Source organism: Camelus bactrianus, chromosome 13 (genome assembly GCF_048773025.1).
Source record: "Camelus bactrianus isolate YW-2024 breed Bactrian camel chromosome 13, ASM4877302v1, whole genome shotgun sequence".
NCBI classification, from domain to species: Eukaryota; Metazoa; Chordata; class Mammalia; order Artiodactyla; family Camelidae; genus Camelus; species Camelus bactrianus.
The window spans coordinates 69,342,000-69,357,822 of record NC_133551.1 but is presented as its reverse complement, the minus strand read 5'-3'; the positions used below and the strand labels follow the sequence as shown (position 1 = coordinate 69,357,822).

At 43.1% G+C, this 15,823-nt stretch overlaps 1 protein-coding gene across 7 annotated transcripts in view; it reads left to right on the top strand.

Annotated features, from left to right (window-relative positions):
* The window catches only part of FHAD1 (forkhead associated phosphopeptide binding domain 1), a 123,579-nt gene that overhangs the window by 3,467 nt on the left and 104,289 nt on the right, over positions 1-15,823 (top strand). For all 7 annotated transcript variants that reach the window (XM_074377367.1, XM_074377368.1, XM_074377369.1 and 4 more), the window contains exon 2: positions 614-720. In XM_074377367.1, coding sequence (XP_074233468.1) covers positions 628-720 — 93 coding nt within the window. In that variant the 5' untranslated portion in view covers positions 614-627. The remainder of the gene's footprint in view (positions 1-613; positions 721-15,823) is intronic.

Here is a 15,823-nt window from a genome sequence, read left to right as displayed (position 1 = left end):
AGGCTTATTGCAGAAACATGGGTGGCCTTGGAGAATGTCATTCTAAGTGAAGTAAGCCAGAAGGAGAATGAAAAATACCATATGATACCAGTCATATGTGGAATCTTAAAAAAAGAGAGAAAGAAAAATGAAATTACTTATAAAACAGAAACAGAGTCACAGACATAGAAAACACAGTTATGGTTACAGTGGGGAAGAGGGTGGGAAGGGATAAATTGGGAGTTTGAGATTTGCAGATACTGACTGGTATATATAAAATAAACAAGTTTATATTGTATAGCACAGGGAACTATATTCGATACCTTGCAGTAGCTTATGGTGAAAAAGAATATGAAAATGAATATATGTATGTTCATGTATGAAGCATTGTGCTGTACACCAGAAATTGACACAACATTGTAAACTGACCATACTTCAATAAAAAAAAAAAAAAGACAGTCTTAAAAATCTGCGTAAATTTAATTGTGATCATTGTTAAATCTACGCATCCACTCCCACCTCTGCTGATTTCTCCTTTGGACATTATGGCGTATTTCATTCATTCTAAGTATGATGTTGAATAATCAGAGGACTGTATTTTTCTAACAAAGTTTTTCCTGGACACCTTTTACAGGGAAAGCAGAGAATATGAAAGCGTATCTGAAGAGCGCAGAAGGCTTTTTTGTCCTCAATAAAAGTACTACGATTGGAAAGCATGAAGACTCAGACCTCGTTTTAGAGGTAAGACCACTTCCTGCCCGTTCCCCGCCCCTCCCAGCCCCTCACCCCATCCAAGTCCCTTCTGTTCTATGGACTCCGACCTCTCCTGAAGTACAACCTCTGGCCCACAACGGCATCTTTCCTCCGTGTGCTACCGATAACCAGTTGCTGAGCGTGCTGGGTTTCCCTGGCCCACGTGGTGACAGTGTGCACGATGCAGAGTGTGACGGGCCATCTGTCCTATGCCGACCACATCTGCGATGTCCACCCAGTGTCCCCTCACCAGCAGCCTGATGGGACGGTGTGGAAGGTGGGTGTAGACCTTCACCTCCTCCGGGTGTGGTGCCCACCTGAGGTGCCCAGCCTGGGCAATGGCCTCTCACCCTTTCCAGAGCTTCTGGAGATTGTTGTGGGCCTCTCAGAGCCCACCGATCTCCCAGGAGTAAATCAGGGTAAGCCCTGGGCGTAACCTCCGCATCCTCTCATTTTATCTCACTCTCCAAGTTAGCTGTGGTTTGGTCCACAGCCCCAGCTCCTTGACAGTCAAGGATGTTGGAAGAAAGTAAGGAATTATAGAGCAAAACAAAACAAAACAAAAAACAATGGCTTTGAGCCTTTTAAAGTATAGAAGGGGGTTAAAATATTGAAGCAGAAAGAGAAATCCAATGGAATCTCCCTCTGACAGTGAAAGGCGAGCCTCTCTCAGACCTCACTCGAAAGATTTTTAATAACTTTTTTATTTTGAAATCATTACAGATTCACAGATAGTAGCGAGAGAGAGTGGTACAAGGCATGTGTGTAATTCTATGCCATTTTAGCACATGTGATAAGGGTATGGAACTCTTCCATCATCAAAGGTCTCCCTTGTGATATTCCTTCATCCTCACAACGCCTCCTCCCACCACCATTGCCAGACCCTGACAACCACTAATCCGTTCTCTGTCTCTATAATTTTCATCATTTTGAGACTGTTACATAAATGGGGTCGTATAATCTATGACCTTTGAGACTGAATGGGTGTACCGCCGTATGTGTAACCATTCACATACTGAAAGACATTTTGATTCCAGTTTGGGGCTGTTACAAATAAATCTGCTATAAACATTTGTATACAGGTTTTTGTGTGAACCTGAGTTTTTATTTCTCTGGGATAAATGCTTAGGAGTACAGTTGCTGGATCATATGTTCATATTTATTTGGTTTCTAAAGAAACCGCCAGACTCTTATCCAAGGTGTTGGTACCATTCTGCATTTCTACCAGCAATGTATGAGACATGGCTTCCCTGCATCCTCACCAGCAATTAGCGTTAGCACTTTTTTTAAGTTTTAGCTCTTTTAGGAAGTGTGTAGTGATATCTCATCAAGGTCTTCACTTGGGTTTCCCAAATGGCTAGTGATGTTAAATGTCTTTTCATGTATTTATTTGCCTTCTGCATATCTTTTTTGGTGAAATATCTTTTTATGTCTTTTGCCCATTTCTAACCGGATTTTTGGGGTTTTTTAACCATTGAGTTTTGAGAATTCTTTACATGTCTTAGATACGAGTCCCTTGTCAGGACTCATGTGGTTTGCAGATATTTTCTCTTGTCCATAGCTTGTCCTTTCATCCTCTTAACAGAATATTTTATGCAGTCCAATTAATCATTTTTTTCTTTTATAGATCATGCTTTTAGTGTCATGTCTGAGAACACATCACCTAGTCCTTGATCTTGAGGATTTTCTCTATGTTCTCTTCTAAAAATTTTATAGTTTTATGCTTAAATCTATGAACCTCTTTGAGTTCATTTTTGTGTATGATGTGAGATTTAGGTCATTTTTATTGCATGTGGATATTCCGTTATTCCAGAACCATTTGTTGAAAAGACCGCCCTTTCTCTGTTGAATTTGCTTTTACGACTTTGTCAGAAATCATCTGGCCACACTTGTGTGGGGGCTATTTCTGAATTCCCTGTTACGTTTCATTGATCTGGGTGTCCACCCCTCTACCAATGATTACTGTAGCTGTATACGTCCTAAATCTTCTTTTAAATTTTTTTAAACTTTTTCCAATTCTTTTGTCTTTTCATTTACATTTTAGTATAAGCCTGTCTACATACACAAAATACCTTGCTGTCATTTTGGTTGGAATTGTGTTTAATCGTGTGTATCAATGTGAGTAGAACTGATATCCAACTATGCCGTGCTCGAATTCATGAACATGGTTTATTTCTCCGTTTATTCAGGTGACTCTTGATGTCTTTCATGACTGTTCTGTAGTTTTCAGCATATAAATCCTATACATGTTTTGTTAGATTTACACTTCAGTATTTCTCAGTTTTTTGGGTGATTGAAAATGGTATCATATTTCTAATTTTGGTATCCACATGTTCAATAAGAGTATATAGAAATATGATTGATTTTTGTATGCTTGTATGGTGTCTTGCAACCTTAACTATATGTATTTCTTTATAAGGGTTTTTGTAGATTTAGAGGATTTTATACATAAGCAATCATGTCATCTGCAAATAAGGAGTTTTATTTCTCCTTTCAGAAAAGGATATCTGAATGCCTTTGATTTCCTTTCCCTGCTTTATTTTACTGGCTAAGACTTCCAGTACTCTGTTGAATAAGAGCAGTATAAATCTTTATATTTGCTGGTTCCTGATCCTAGGGGAAAGCTTTCAGTCTTTCACCATTAAGTGTGAAGTTAGCTGTTGGTTTTTCATAATGTTTATTTTTATAAATGTTCTTATGAAGTGAGAAAGTTCCCCCTTCGTTCCTAGGTTTCTGGGAATGTTTATCATAAACCTAATAGATTTAAAAATAACTTCATAAATCTTCCCTTGAGATTCTCACCTACTCTGTTCAGTGTGCAAAGTGGTGGGGAAAAAAGAGGAAAAAGAATTGCAGCTTCTCCTTTATCATAACAAAAGACAGATCCTGGGTAGTTTTATTTCCTGTCTGGCCAAAGTAGAGACCAAGATCTCTGTTTTGAACCTGACTATGATGTTAGAAAACTGTTGTAGTTTTTTTAAGTGCAGGCTTTGGAGATAGACAGATCTGAGTTTGAATCTCATTAGGCTACTTTGTGGCTGTGTATCTTCAGGTGAATTACTTAACCACTCTGAGCTTATTGTCCCTGTCTATAAAGCTCTTACTCACAGGGCTGTTGTGAGGATTAAGTGAGAAATGCACATAAAATACCTGGTACGTGGTGCGCTAAGTAAATGACACCATGGTCGTTATCATAGTCTCATAAAACTGAGAAGAATCCTCAGAGGTGCACAGGATTGAGATGAGGGGCCACTGATATCAACAGGCCGTTTGGAAAAGGAAACTGATGAGGACAGTTATTAAACAGGCAGAAATTGAGTTGCATTCATCATATAAAACTGACTGCTTACTGCTCCTCAGGCTTGTTTAAGAAATAAGTCACCACCGCCAGCAACAGCCACATTGATTTATGAAGGAATCAGCTGCATTTCCAGAAGCTGGAGCTTATTTTGACTCCCTAGAGAACAGATAATACATGGATTGCCAAGTGTTTCATGAATAGACTTTCTCTCTCTCTTTTTTTAATGGAGGTAATGGGGATTGAACCCAGGACCTCCTGCATATTAAGCACATACTCTACCCTCCCTCCTCCCAGTGAATAGACTTTTGATGGGTACTTCTGTCCTCTCTTAGACAAATCATCTTCCCAATGCCTAACTGGCTTTGGGAGAGGAGATTTGCTCGAAAAAGTGGTATAGGGGCTCAGGTTCATTTCGAAGAATTGAAACCTGCAAACGTATCAACATTTTCCAGTTTTATAAAACAAGGACGGTAAAAATTGCCCCTCCGCTGACTTCACTGGGCCTTTCTGATTAGAAGAATCACCTTTGATCAGCTATGAGCCATCCTGAGGAATAATTCAACAGTCAATTTATAGTTTGTGTTATTTGTGCCACTAGAAGTCATTCTCTTAAATAAAATTCAGAAATATATATTAATAAAAAGTCATCCTTGAAATCACCCAGAGGTTACATCTCGCAAATAAAAAAGATTGTTTTACTTACCTGGGTAGACCCTTAAGAATAGGCAGTCATGCTTCTAAAGATGTATACTCATTGGCAAGGCTGATACACTGTGTTGATCGTTGGTATCATAATGTTTTGACATCATTTACTTTTTCTGATAATGGAAGGTAGTTACATGCTTCTTGTTTTTAAAAGGGGGAGAGAGCCAAATATAAGGAGGAAAATAAAAGTCACGTGTAACCATTTGGCTCAGGGAATATCAATATTGACATTTGCAGGCTTTTCCCATCCAGACTTATTTGCTGTATCCTGTAAGCAACTTGGTTCCCTAAAGGCAATAGGAAGCCTGTTTCAGCCAGCCTAGGTTTTACTGTTGTCGTCACTCATTCATTCCATAATATTTACCTGAAGCCTCAACACTGACGCAAGCCTAGGTGTATACAGTGATGGCAGGATCAAGCGTGGTTCCTGCAATCAGGAAGCTGCGAAGAGAGGCAGACATAAGTCAAAGTCATGTCCAACATTGGCTCTAGAGGAAAGGAACACGGAGGACAAGGAGGACTTAACTAGTAAGAGGAGATGGGAATAGCATATGCAAAGGCCCTGGGGTAGAAGAGCATATTACAAGCACAGGGGACTTAGAGAAAACCAGTGTGTCCAGAAGTCAGAGTGGGAAGGAGGAGTGCTAATAGACAAGTAGGCCTCCTTCATGTCACCATGAGGATTTTGATCTCTATCTGAAGAGTAACGGGGAAGAAGGCACTGAAGGATTTTAAGCAATTGGGAAGCCTGCCATTGACCATCCTGGCTGCTGTGTGCAAACAAGCAATTAGGAGCTCTATTCAGAATCTCCCCTCTCCCATTTCACACGGCTCAAAAGCCTCAGCCTTGCTTGTTTCGGAGCTAAACCTTGTGAATTATAATTTATATGATTTGATGTGTCTTGTGAAGTGTAGTTTTTAGAGTTGAATGTGGCTGTCATTTAAAATCTGCTGAGAAAGAGGTTCAGTTCTTCCAGAATGAAGAAATACCACTGGTTGTTGGATTTTCCATGTGGATAAGAGTGCTCGTTAAATATGGACCCCTAGACATTCTGACCCAGCCGGTGCGGGGTAGGGGCCAGGAATCCTCACATCTGTGTGCTCCCCAGGTTCAGGTGGGGGGATGGGGTCCCCTGGACTTGGTTCCGGGGCCACACTTTGAGAACCCCAGCATCATTCTCCCTCCCTCTCCCTTTGTGATCACCGGTGCTTCTTTCCTTCTGATGTTGTAGGGACTCCTGTGTGTGTGTGTGTGTGTGTGTGTGTTTATCATTTCAATAAACTTTGTTTTGAGGAAAAGAGAAGTGAAGGTTAAACCTAGAGGGCTGACTGACCCCCCCCCCCAGAACTCACCCAGTCCCACCCTGGGGAAGTTCAGGATCCCCTAGAAGGCTAAGCTATAAGACAGCCCAAGTCAGGGCAGTGCTGTGGCTGGGAGGTGGAGATGGAGCAGAAAAACAAAGGGCAGAAACGTCAGGGGGATGAAATGCTCACGCCTACACCTCTGCCCCGTGTGGACAGCTGGCTCCTTCCTCCACCACTGGTGGAGCCATCTCTGCAGCACATGTCAGCCCTTCTTATAGAGAATCTGACGGTCGCGGAGCCAGACTGAGCTCACAACACACCAGAACCGCTACAGCCAGATGACTCTCGTCCCTTTGCCTGGCACCAGCCAGTTCTGGGCTGCCTCTTAGGAAAGAACCGGAGCCCACATCATAAGCTTGTTTGTTATTATTAAACAAGGCTGCTATGCTTCTCCAGTCGTTTGTGTCATTTCACGGGCAGGCATGTATGTCTGCTGTGTCAAAGGTCACGTACATCCGTAACTCTGACGGGGGTGGCCAGATTGCCCATCAGTGGTTTCCAGACGTGGTGTCCCGCCAGCAGTGGACGCCTGGTTCCCACTCCCTCCCCAGCGTAGAGTGTTGGACACCACTGGATCTTCTGTGATCTACGAGGTGCAATATGATACCCATGTAATTTCCATTCACGTTTCTCTTATGATGAGCCAGTGCCTACATTTTGAGATGTAAGGTGACAGGTGGACCTGGCCTGGGTGAGGAATCCTATCCCTGCTCAGCTTCTGTGGGGAAGTCCACTGAATGGAACAGGCCTGGGGTGCACTTCCCGGCTCCTCCACCTGCACTCGCCCACTTGTAGTCCCGCCTGGCTCATGCTCCCATCCCCCAACCCCACAGCCTCCCCAGGCGCTGCTTGCTCTGCAGGTTCACCCATCTGGTCTCACTAGTCCTGGGAGAACTTTCCTCTCCCCTGTTGGAGAACGGGCAGTGAAGCTTGGGCAGATTTCGTTGGTCAGTTTCCACCACAGCAACTGATGGGCTTGCTTATTCCCTCCGTCAGGTGCAGGGCTTCCAAGAGGAAAATGTTTAGCAAAAAGGGTTAGACCATCATCTCATTTTTCTCATGTTTGTATTGTGGTAAAATACACATAACATCAAACTGACCATCTTAACCATTTTTAAGTGTGCAGTGCAGGGGCTTAAATACATTCACACTGTTGTTCAGCCGTCACCCTCATCCATATCCAGGACTCTTTTCATCTTGCAGAACTCAAACCCTGGACCCATTAAACAACTCCACATCCTCCCCCCCACCCCTCACCAGGCAACCACCTGGCTGCCTTCTGTCCCTGTGAACTTGACTGCTCTGGGCACCTCATATAAGGTATCTTTTTGTGACTGGCTTATATCACTGAGTATAACGTCCTCCGGGTTCATCCACATAGTAGCATATGTCTGAGTTTCCTGGCTTTTAAAGGCTGAATAGTATTCCATTGTGTGGTTTTACCACCTTTTGTTTATTCATTAATCTACCGATGGGCACTTGTGTTGTTTCCCCCTTTTGGCTATTGCAAACAATGCTGTGAACATGGATGTGCAAATCTCTCTTCAAGCCCCTGCTTTCAGTCCTTTTGGTTAGATACCCAAAAGTGGACTTGTTGGACCACATGATGACTTTATTTTTAATTGTCTGAGGAACTGCCATGCTGTTCTCTGTAACAGCTGCACCAATTTTCTCACCAGCAGTGCACAGGGTTCCACTTTCCCCACACCCTTCCCTCACCAGTGCCTGTTATTTCCTGCTTTTTTTTTTATAGTAGCCATTCTGATGAATGTGAGGCAAAAGAAAGATCATAATCTTCTGAATAACATAAATAATATAAACCACTACAGCATACATTTATAGACTACTAACTGTATCTCACATGGCTTCATATATATTCTGTATATGTTCTGTATATATGTTCACAGAATTGTATCCTCAAAACAAGTCCTGTGGGGTAGGAACTATTATTGTCATTATTATCCTCATCTGAAGATGTGGAAATGGACTCAGAAAGGTTAAGTAACTTGCCCAAAGCACACAGCTAGCCAGGGGAGGTAGGGCTGAGTTTCAGACTCTGGGCTGTCTGACTCAAAGCTTCTCAGGAAAGAAGTTTCATTCTTTGAGTGTAACTTTAGCTTTGGGAACTTCTAATATCTAAATACTGGAAATTACTTGTAAGTTAACTGCGGTAATTTGACTGAGCTAGGGAAATTTCACCATGTGGAATCCTGAATGGGATGGACAGAGAAATGAGAAATGAACCAACGTTGTGATCCTCATTCAGGCAGCAGGCTGAGGTGGCGCCATCTAGTGGGTGATTTGGGTAAAGATGAAATGGTGGCCGGGTGCTTTCCCAGGAAGAGGAGCTGGAGGGTGGTAATATCATTACTGAGAGGGGAGGAGGCAGGATTCCTTGAGTGAGCACTTCAACATCCAGGAAGCAGCCAGGCAGTTTGGGGCCTGGAGATGAACCAGGGGTTGGAAATACACATCTGAGAATTGAGGGGGTGGTGGAGGGTCCCCAGCCTGTGGACAGAGTGAGGAGGAAATGGACATACCCTAGAATCCTGGGGGGCGGTGGCATCTGAGGGGCAGGCAAAGGGAGGGGAGCCCGGCACAGAGACCTGGGAGTAACCAGGGAGATAGGAGAGGCTGAAAGCTGTTACCAGGCCAGGGGGATTCATAACAAAAAGCTGACGGTTCCCGAGGGCTTGCTTTGTGCGAGGCACCGTTCTTTGCACTTCTGTGTGTATTGACTCATTTCATCCTTACAAGGTAAGGCCTAATGTTTGACCCATTTTACAGATGAGGACGTTGAGGCAAAGACAGGCTGAGCATCCTGCCTAAGGTCACAGGGGGAGGCTGAGGCGCTGGGAACCATGCTCACTTGAGCAGTCTGACTTCACAACCAGCCTCTCCCTGAGGCCTTCCCAGTCCTCTGGGCTCTCCGAGGGAGACTGGGAGGAAGGATCCAGCTGCCGGGGCCGGGGGAGCAGTTAAACTTCCTCTTTCCTTCCACTCCCAGACTCACTGTTTCACCAGCGCCTGGCCATTTCCTCAAATCCTCATTCTTTTGAAAACCTCATTTTTTAAAACTTTTTTTTTTTTTTTACTATTTCTGCACTACATCCCTTTCCCGAGGCCGTAGAGGGCTGGCTGGGGGATGGGATAGCCAAGAACCAAAAGGTTAAAAGAAATAGACCAAACACACACACACACGCACAAACCAGTTAACTTCAAAAACGTTATCCTACAAATTTGAACATTACCTTTTGTCAGTGCTATGAAGCCCAGCTGATCAGACTCATTTTTGCAGCTCTGGGAGCAACTGCAGAGAAGCAAAGAAACACGCCCCAGGGCTGCACAGCTGGAAAGTGGTAGAAGTGGGGCTTGAACTCAAGGCTTCTGAACCCCAGTGCCCATCCTCTTGCTCATAATAGAGAACATTTTGCATTTGCTCAATGTGCCAAAGTTCTCTTCCAAGTGCTTTTATATGTGTTGTCTCATTTATACGCCACCAGTAACTTACAAGACTGTCCTGTTGTCACCCACATTTACAGATGAGGAAACTAAGGTACCAAGAGAATAGGTCACTTGCTCAAAGACACCCAGCTAGTAAGTAGGAGAGCTAGACTTTAGCCCCATCCACCCACCTCAAAAGCCAGTCTAATAACCACCATGCCATCCTGCCTTCCTGACCCCTAAACCACCAGGCCTCCCTCCTACAACAGTGTCAGATGCCACTGGGAGGCCAAGAGCCCCAAGGAGGCCACCAGTGGCAGTGGCTTGAGGGCTCAGGGGGAAAGGAATGCTCTTGAAGCAGTTTGGCAATTAAGGGAAAGGACAGTGTGGGGAGGAGCTTCTAGGATGCGGCGATGGTGAGCATGTTCCCAGGTTAGATGGACGTTACCAGGTCAAGGAGAGACTAAAGATACAAAAGAGGAGATTGGTGATGACAGGGACCAGACCAGGGTGGGATAAGGCAAGACCACCCTGAGCCCCTTGGTGGCTTTGAGAAGACTTGAAGGTCACATCTAGGACCCCCTCCACACCCAGGAAATCAGGGCAGGGAGCTGAGGGCGCGTTCAAAGGGGTGTGCAGTGATGGAGGCGAGTTTCATGAAGGGACCCCGTAGAGGGCTGGCAGGGCTCAGGGAAACCACAGAGAGTGTGGTGCCCAGAAGTACGTGAGTGAGGATCATCCCAGCCCAAGACCTGAAGGGTGAGTGGCGGGGACATATCCTGGAACCTGGAGACCCAGAGGGCTGGGCAGAGTCCTCTGACAGGAGCTGTGTGAGCCCTCAAGAGAGGGAGCCAGGGCAATAAGTACCCCAACCTCTCTCCTCCCTGCCTTGATCTCCAAACCCCCATTGGCCAAACCCAACCAGAAACCAGAGGCAAGGAGCCCATCAGCCTATTGGTGCAGCCGCACAGGCCCACCTGCTGGACAGAGGGCTGGAGGGGGCGGGGAGGGGGAAAGGATCAGGAGGAGCAGGTGGCGGACGCTGACAGGAGTGGCGGTGAGGACCTAGGTGGCTGTGATTGTTACCGAGTCCAAACTCTTTCTGCTCGCTGCATAGCAGGCCAATAAATCGGGAGACGAGGTGTTGAGGCAAGAAACAGAGACTTCATTCAGAAAGCTGGCATTCTGAGAAGATGGTCCTGGAGAACCATCTTCCCCGAGTCACAAGTCAGTCCCCTCTTACGCTAAAAAGGGGAGGGAGTGTGCTTGTTGCAAACTTCTTGGTGTCAGAATCCTTTGTTCTTGCAGCTGTCCACGTAGGTCAGGTCATGGTGTCCCTGTAAACCTCCAACCAAACAAGTGTCATTTCTATTCTGCAACTTTTTATCTTCATATGAATGCAAAAGCGTTAACCCCCTTAAAGGTCAGAGCCTTGAGAATAGGCTGCCCTGTATATTTCAGGCTACAGGCAGCATTCTTTTACAAAAGGTGCGGAACCAGCCCAGGAAACAGAGCACAGGGTTAAAGCCAAAGGAACAGATCAAATAAGGAGTCAGATTTGTTCTTTTCTGATATATTATAAGAGTAGAGCGAAAGGCCAACGAGCAGGCCGGGACCTGGTGGCTAGAGTGGCCAGAGGGAGCCGTGCAGCGCTGGACTGGGCCAGACTCATAAGTGTGAGGCTGGCGGGAGGACTCAGGGCAGAGACGGACTTGAAGGAGCTGGTGAGCTTGAGCAGGGCCCAGGCTGGGGGAGGTGCAGGGAGTTACGCTCAGGAAGGGGGAAGAATCAAGGAGAGAGGGGAGAGAGGATAAGGAAGCCCAGAGGTTGGGGGGTTATAGTCTGAGACGGGGCTTCCCAGTTCCAGGGGATGTGAGGTTGAAACCCAGCTCCAAAGGAAGGTCCCAGGTACACGCTGAGCGCCGGCAGCGGCCAAGGTCATAACTGACAGTCAGCTTCCCGAGGAGGCGTCCTCAAAGCACAGTGGTCATCAGAGCCGTTGGCCATTGTTTGTGGGTTTGTAAATGTCTCAGTATTTTATGGACTCACTAGTACTTTTAAAAGATACTGAAAATGCAGGAAAAAAAACAAAAAACAAAAGCCATCTCTTCAAGGAATTATATTTCCAAGATCTCAAGATTTTATGTGCTCTTTGTGGAAGCAACTTTAGCTTAAAAAGTTGCCTTCAGAGTAAAAGGGGCAAACATGATTTGCTGTTCTGATAGCACATCTACATAAGGAACCCACACAGTTTCACAACCACTTTTGCCAAGGCAAAGTCAGCAATACGAAATCAATTTGAAGTAAAAAAAAATAAAGTAAAATGCAGGACTATTTTAAAAAATGCACTTTTGCTTCCAGATTCCTCTGTCATTATTAAATCACCCCCTACTCTGAAAAGCACAGGGTACAAGTCAAGGGTCCAGATTTTGGAATTAGACTTGGGTTCAAACCCTGACATCACCATGTGCCAGCATCTTGAGGCTGAGTGAGTCACTTCATCTTAGCCACTTAAAAAATTGTGGTAAAATCCACAAAAATTTTTTTTACCATCTTAACCATTTTTAATAGTTTTTTCTCATTTAAAAATTTTTTTTTGTTTTTGTATTTTTTGTTTAATTTTAATTTTTATTTGTTTTTTGGCAAACCCTTGTGTCAAGGCTGACTTTCAATAGATCGCAGCACATAAACCATTTTCAAGTGTACAGATCAGCAGTGTTAAGCTATATGCACGCTGTTGTGCAACCAATCTTCAGAATTTTTCATCTTGCAAAACTGAAACTGTACTCATTAAACAATTCCCATTTCCCCCTCCCCCAGTCGCTCGCAACCACCACTGTGTTTTCTGTTTCTATGAGCTTGACTACTCGATGCTCCTCACAGAAGTGGAATTGTACAAATTTGTCTTTTTGTGATGCTTAATTCACTTAGCAAGATGTCCTCAAGGTTCATCCATGTTGTAGCATACGTCAGAATTTCCTTCCTTTTTTAGGCTGAATAAAATCCAGCTGTATGGATGCACCACATTTTGCTTATCCAGTCATCGGTGGATGGGCACTTGAGTTGCTTCCACCTTTTGTCTATCGTGAATGATGCCTCTATAAACATGAGTGTATAAATATCTCTTCAAGTTCCTCCTTTCAATTCTTTTGGGTATATATACCCAGACGCGGACTTGCTGGATCATATGATAATTCTATTTTAAATTTCTTGGGAAACCACCATACTGTTTTTCACATCAGCTGCACCATTTTACATTCTCAACAGTGCATGTGTTCCACTTTCTCCACATGCTCTCCAACCCTTATTATTTTCTGTTGTTTGTTTTTGATAGTAGCAATCCTAATGGGTATGAGGTGATATCTCATTGTGGTTTCGATTTGCATTTCCCTCGTGATTAGTGACGTTGAGCATCTTTTTATATGTTTTTGGCCATTTCTTTATCTTCTTTGGAGAAATGTCTATTCCAGTGCTTTGCCCATTTTTAATCAGGCAATTTGAGGCTGTTTGTTGTTGTTGAGTTATAGGAGTTCTTTATTTATTCTTGATATTAACCCTTTGTCAGATACTTGATTTGCAGCAATTTTTTTCTATTCTGTAGATGGCCTTTCACCCTGTTAACTGTGTCCTTTGATGCACAGAAGTTTTAATGTTTGATGTAGTCCAATTCATCTATTTTTACTTTTGTTGCCTATGCTTTTGATATCGTATCCAAAAAAACATTGCCAAATCCTGTATCAGAAAGCTTTTTCCATGTGTTTTCTTCTAAAAGTGTTGCTGAGTCCAAACTCGTTCTATTTGCCGCACGACAGGCCAATAAATCGGGTGACAAGGTGTTGGGGCAAAGTCGGCAAATTCAGAAAGTCGGCAGACCAAGAAGATGGCCGACTAATGTCTTGGAGAACCATCTTACCCAAGTCAGAATTAAGGCTCCTTTTATACTAAAAAGGGGAGGGGATGTGGTTGGTTGTTGCAAACTTCTTGGTGTAGGAATTCTTTGTTCTTGCAGCTGTCCACCTGGGTCAGGTCATGGTGCCCCTGTAAAACCTCTAACAAAACAAATGTTATTTTCTATTCTGCAACTTGTTATCTTTCTATAAGTACAAAGGTGTTAATATCCTTAAAGGTCAGAGCCTTGAGAATAGGCTATCCTGTATATTTCAGGCTAAAGGCAACATTCTTTTACAAAAGGTGCAGAGCTAGCAAGACCGGGCCTAGAAAACAGGGCACAGGGCTAAAGCCAAAGAAACAGATCAAATATGGGGTCAGATTTGTTCTTTCCTGTCACAAAAGTTTTATAGTTTTAGGCTATATTTAGATCTCTGGTCCATTGGGGGGGCGGGTAGGTTATTAGTTTTATTCGTTTGTTTGTTTACAGTGGAGGTACTGGGGATTGAACCCAGGACTTGTGCATGCTAAGCATGCACTCTACTGCTGAGCTATATCCTCCTTCCCAGGTCTTTGGTCCATTATGAATTAATTTTTATATATGGTGCAAGATATGAGTCCAACTTCATTCTTTTGCAGTTTCCCCAGCATCATTTGTTGAAAATACTGTTCTTTCTCCACTGAATGTTCTCAGCACCCTTGTTGAAAATCATTTGACCATGTGTGTGAGGCTTTATTTCTGTGCTCGCTATTCTGTTCCATTGGTCTATACGTCTGACCTCATGCCAGGACCACACTGTTTTGATTAGCGTAGCTCTGTATGTGGTAAGTTTTGAAATCAGGAAATGTGAGACCTCCAGCTTTGTTTTCCTTTTCCAAGATTATTTTGGCAATTTGGGGTCCCTTGTGATTCCATATGAATTTTAGGATGGATTTTTATATTTCTGCAAAAAATGCCATTGGGATTTTGATAAGAGATTGCATTGAATCTATATACATCTTAACAATATGAAGTCTTCCAACCCATGAACACAGGATGTCTTTCCATTTATTTGTGTCTTCTTTAATTTCTTCCAGCAACATTTTGTAGTTTTCATTGTACATATCTTTTACCACCTTGGTTAAGTTTATTCCAAAATATGTTATTCTTTTTGATGCTATTGTAAATAAAGTTATATTTCATTTTTTATTATTTTCTTAACTTCCTTTTCAGATTGTTCATTGTTAGTGTATAGAAACACAACTGATGTTTGTGTATTGATTTTGTGTCCTACACCTTTGCTGGTGAATTTTGTTCATTAGTTCTAACAGAGCTGTGGTTTTCTGTGGACCCTTTAGGGTAAGATCATGCTGTCTGTAAGATCATGCTGTCAGTAAAAGGATAATTTGACTTCTTCTGTTCCATTTGGACGCCCTTATTTCTTTTTCTTGCCTAATTGCTCTGGCTAGGACTGAATTTGTTGAATAGAAGTGGCAAAAGCAGGTATCTATTTTTTGTTCTTGATCTCAGAGGGAAATCTTTAAGTCTTTCACTATTGAGTATGATGCTAGCTGTGGGCTTTTCATTTTTGGCCTCATTAGGTTGAGGTAATCTCCTATTCCCTGTTTGTCAAGTGTTTTTATCATGAAAGAGTGTTGCATTTTGTCAAATGCTTTTTCTGCGTCAATTGAGATGATCGTTTTATTCTTTCTTTCTGTTAATGTGATGTATCATATGGATTTTCATATGTCGAACCATCAACTCTGCATTCCAGGAATAAAACTCACTTGGTCATGGTATATAATCCTTTTAATGTGCTATTGAATTCAATTTGCTCATATTTTGTTGAGGATTTTTGTATCAATGTTCATAAGAGATATTGGTCTGTAGTTTTCTTTTCTTGTAGTGTCCTTGTCTGGTTTTGGTATCAAGATAACACTGCCCTCTCACCTCGCCTTTTGAGCCTCAGCTTCTTCATTTATAAGATGGAGGTAATAATAGAACCCCTATATAGGGCTGTCATGCAGATTAAATGAGAAAATGCTTCAGCAGGGCCCAGTTCACAGGAAGCCCTCAAAATGTGTTTGTTAATAATAATAATAAAAAATAACAATTTATCTCATAGTGGGACAGCTGAACAGGATGGAGTTTATATAGTCAGTCTGTATTAGCAGCAGGGCTTCTGTCCAATAGTAGCATTTAGCAATTTTCCAAGTAAAAGGAGGGAGTGATATGGGGCAGAACTAGGAAGCTCCCTCTTGGCCTAACATGTTTGTAGAAGCTTGCCCAATTTTATGGAGTCATTTAAAACTTTCTGCTTGATTTCTTAGTAATGGCTTGACAGCTTCTGAGGAACTGAAAGTAATGAAGCCTGGGAAAAGAAAAACAAAATGCAACACATAGCATTT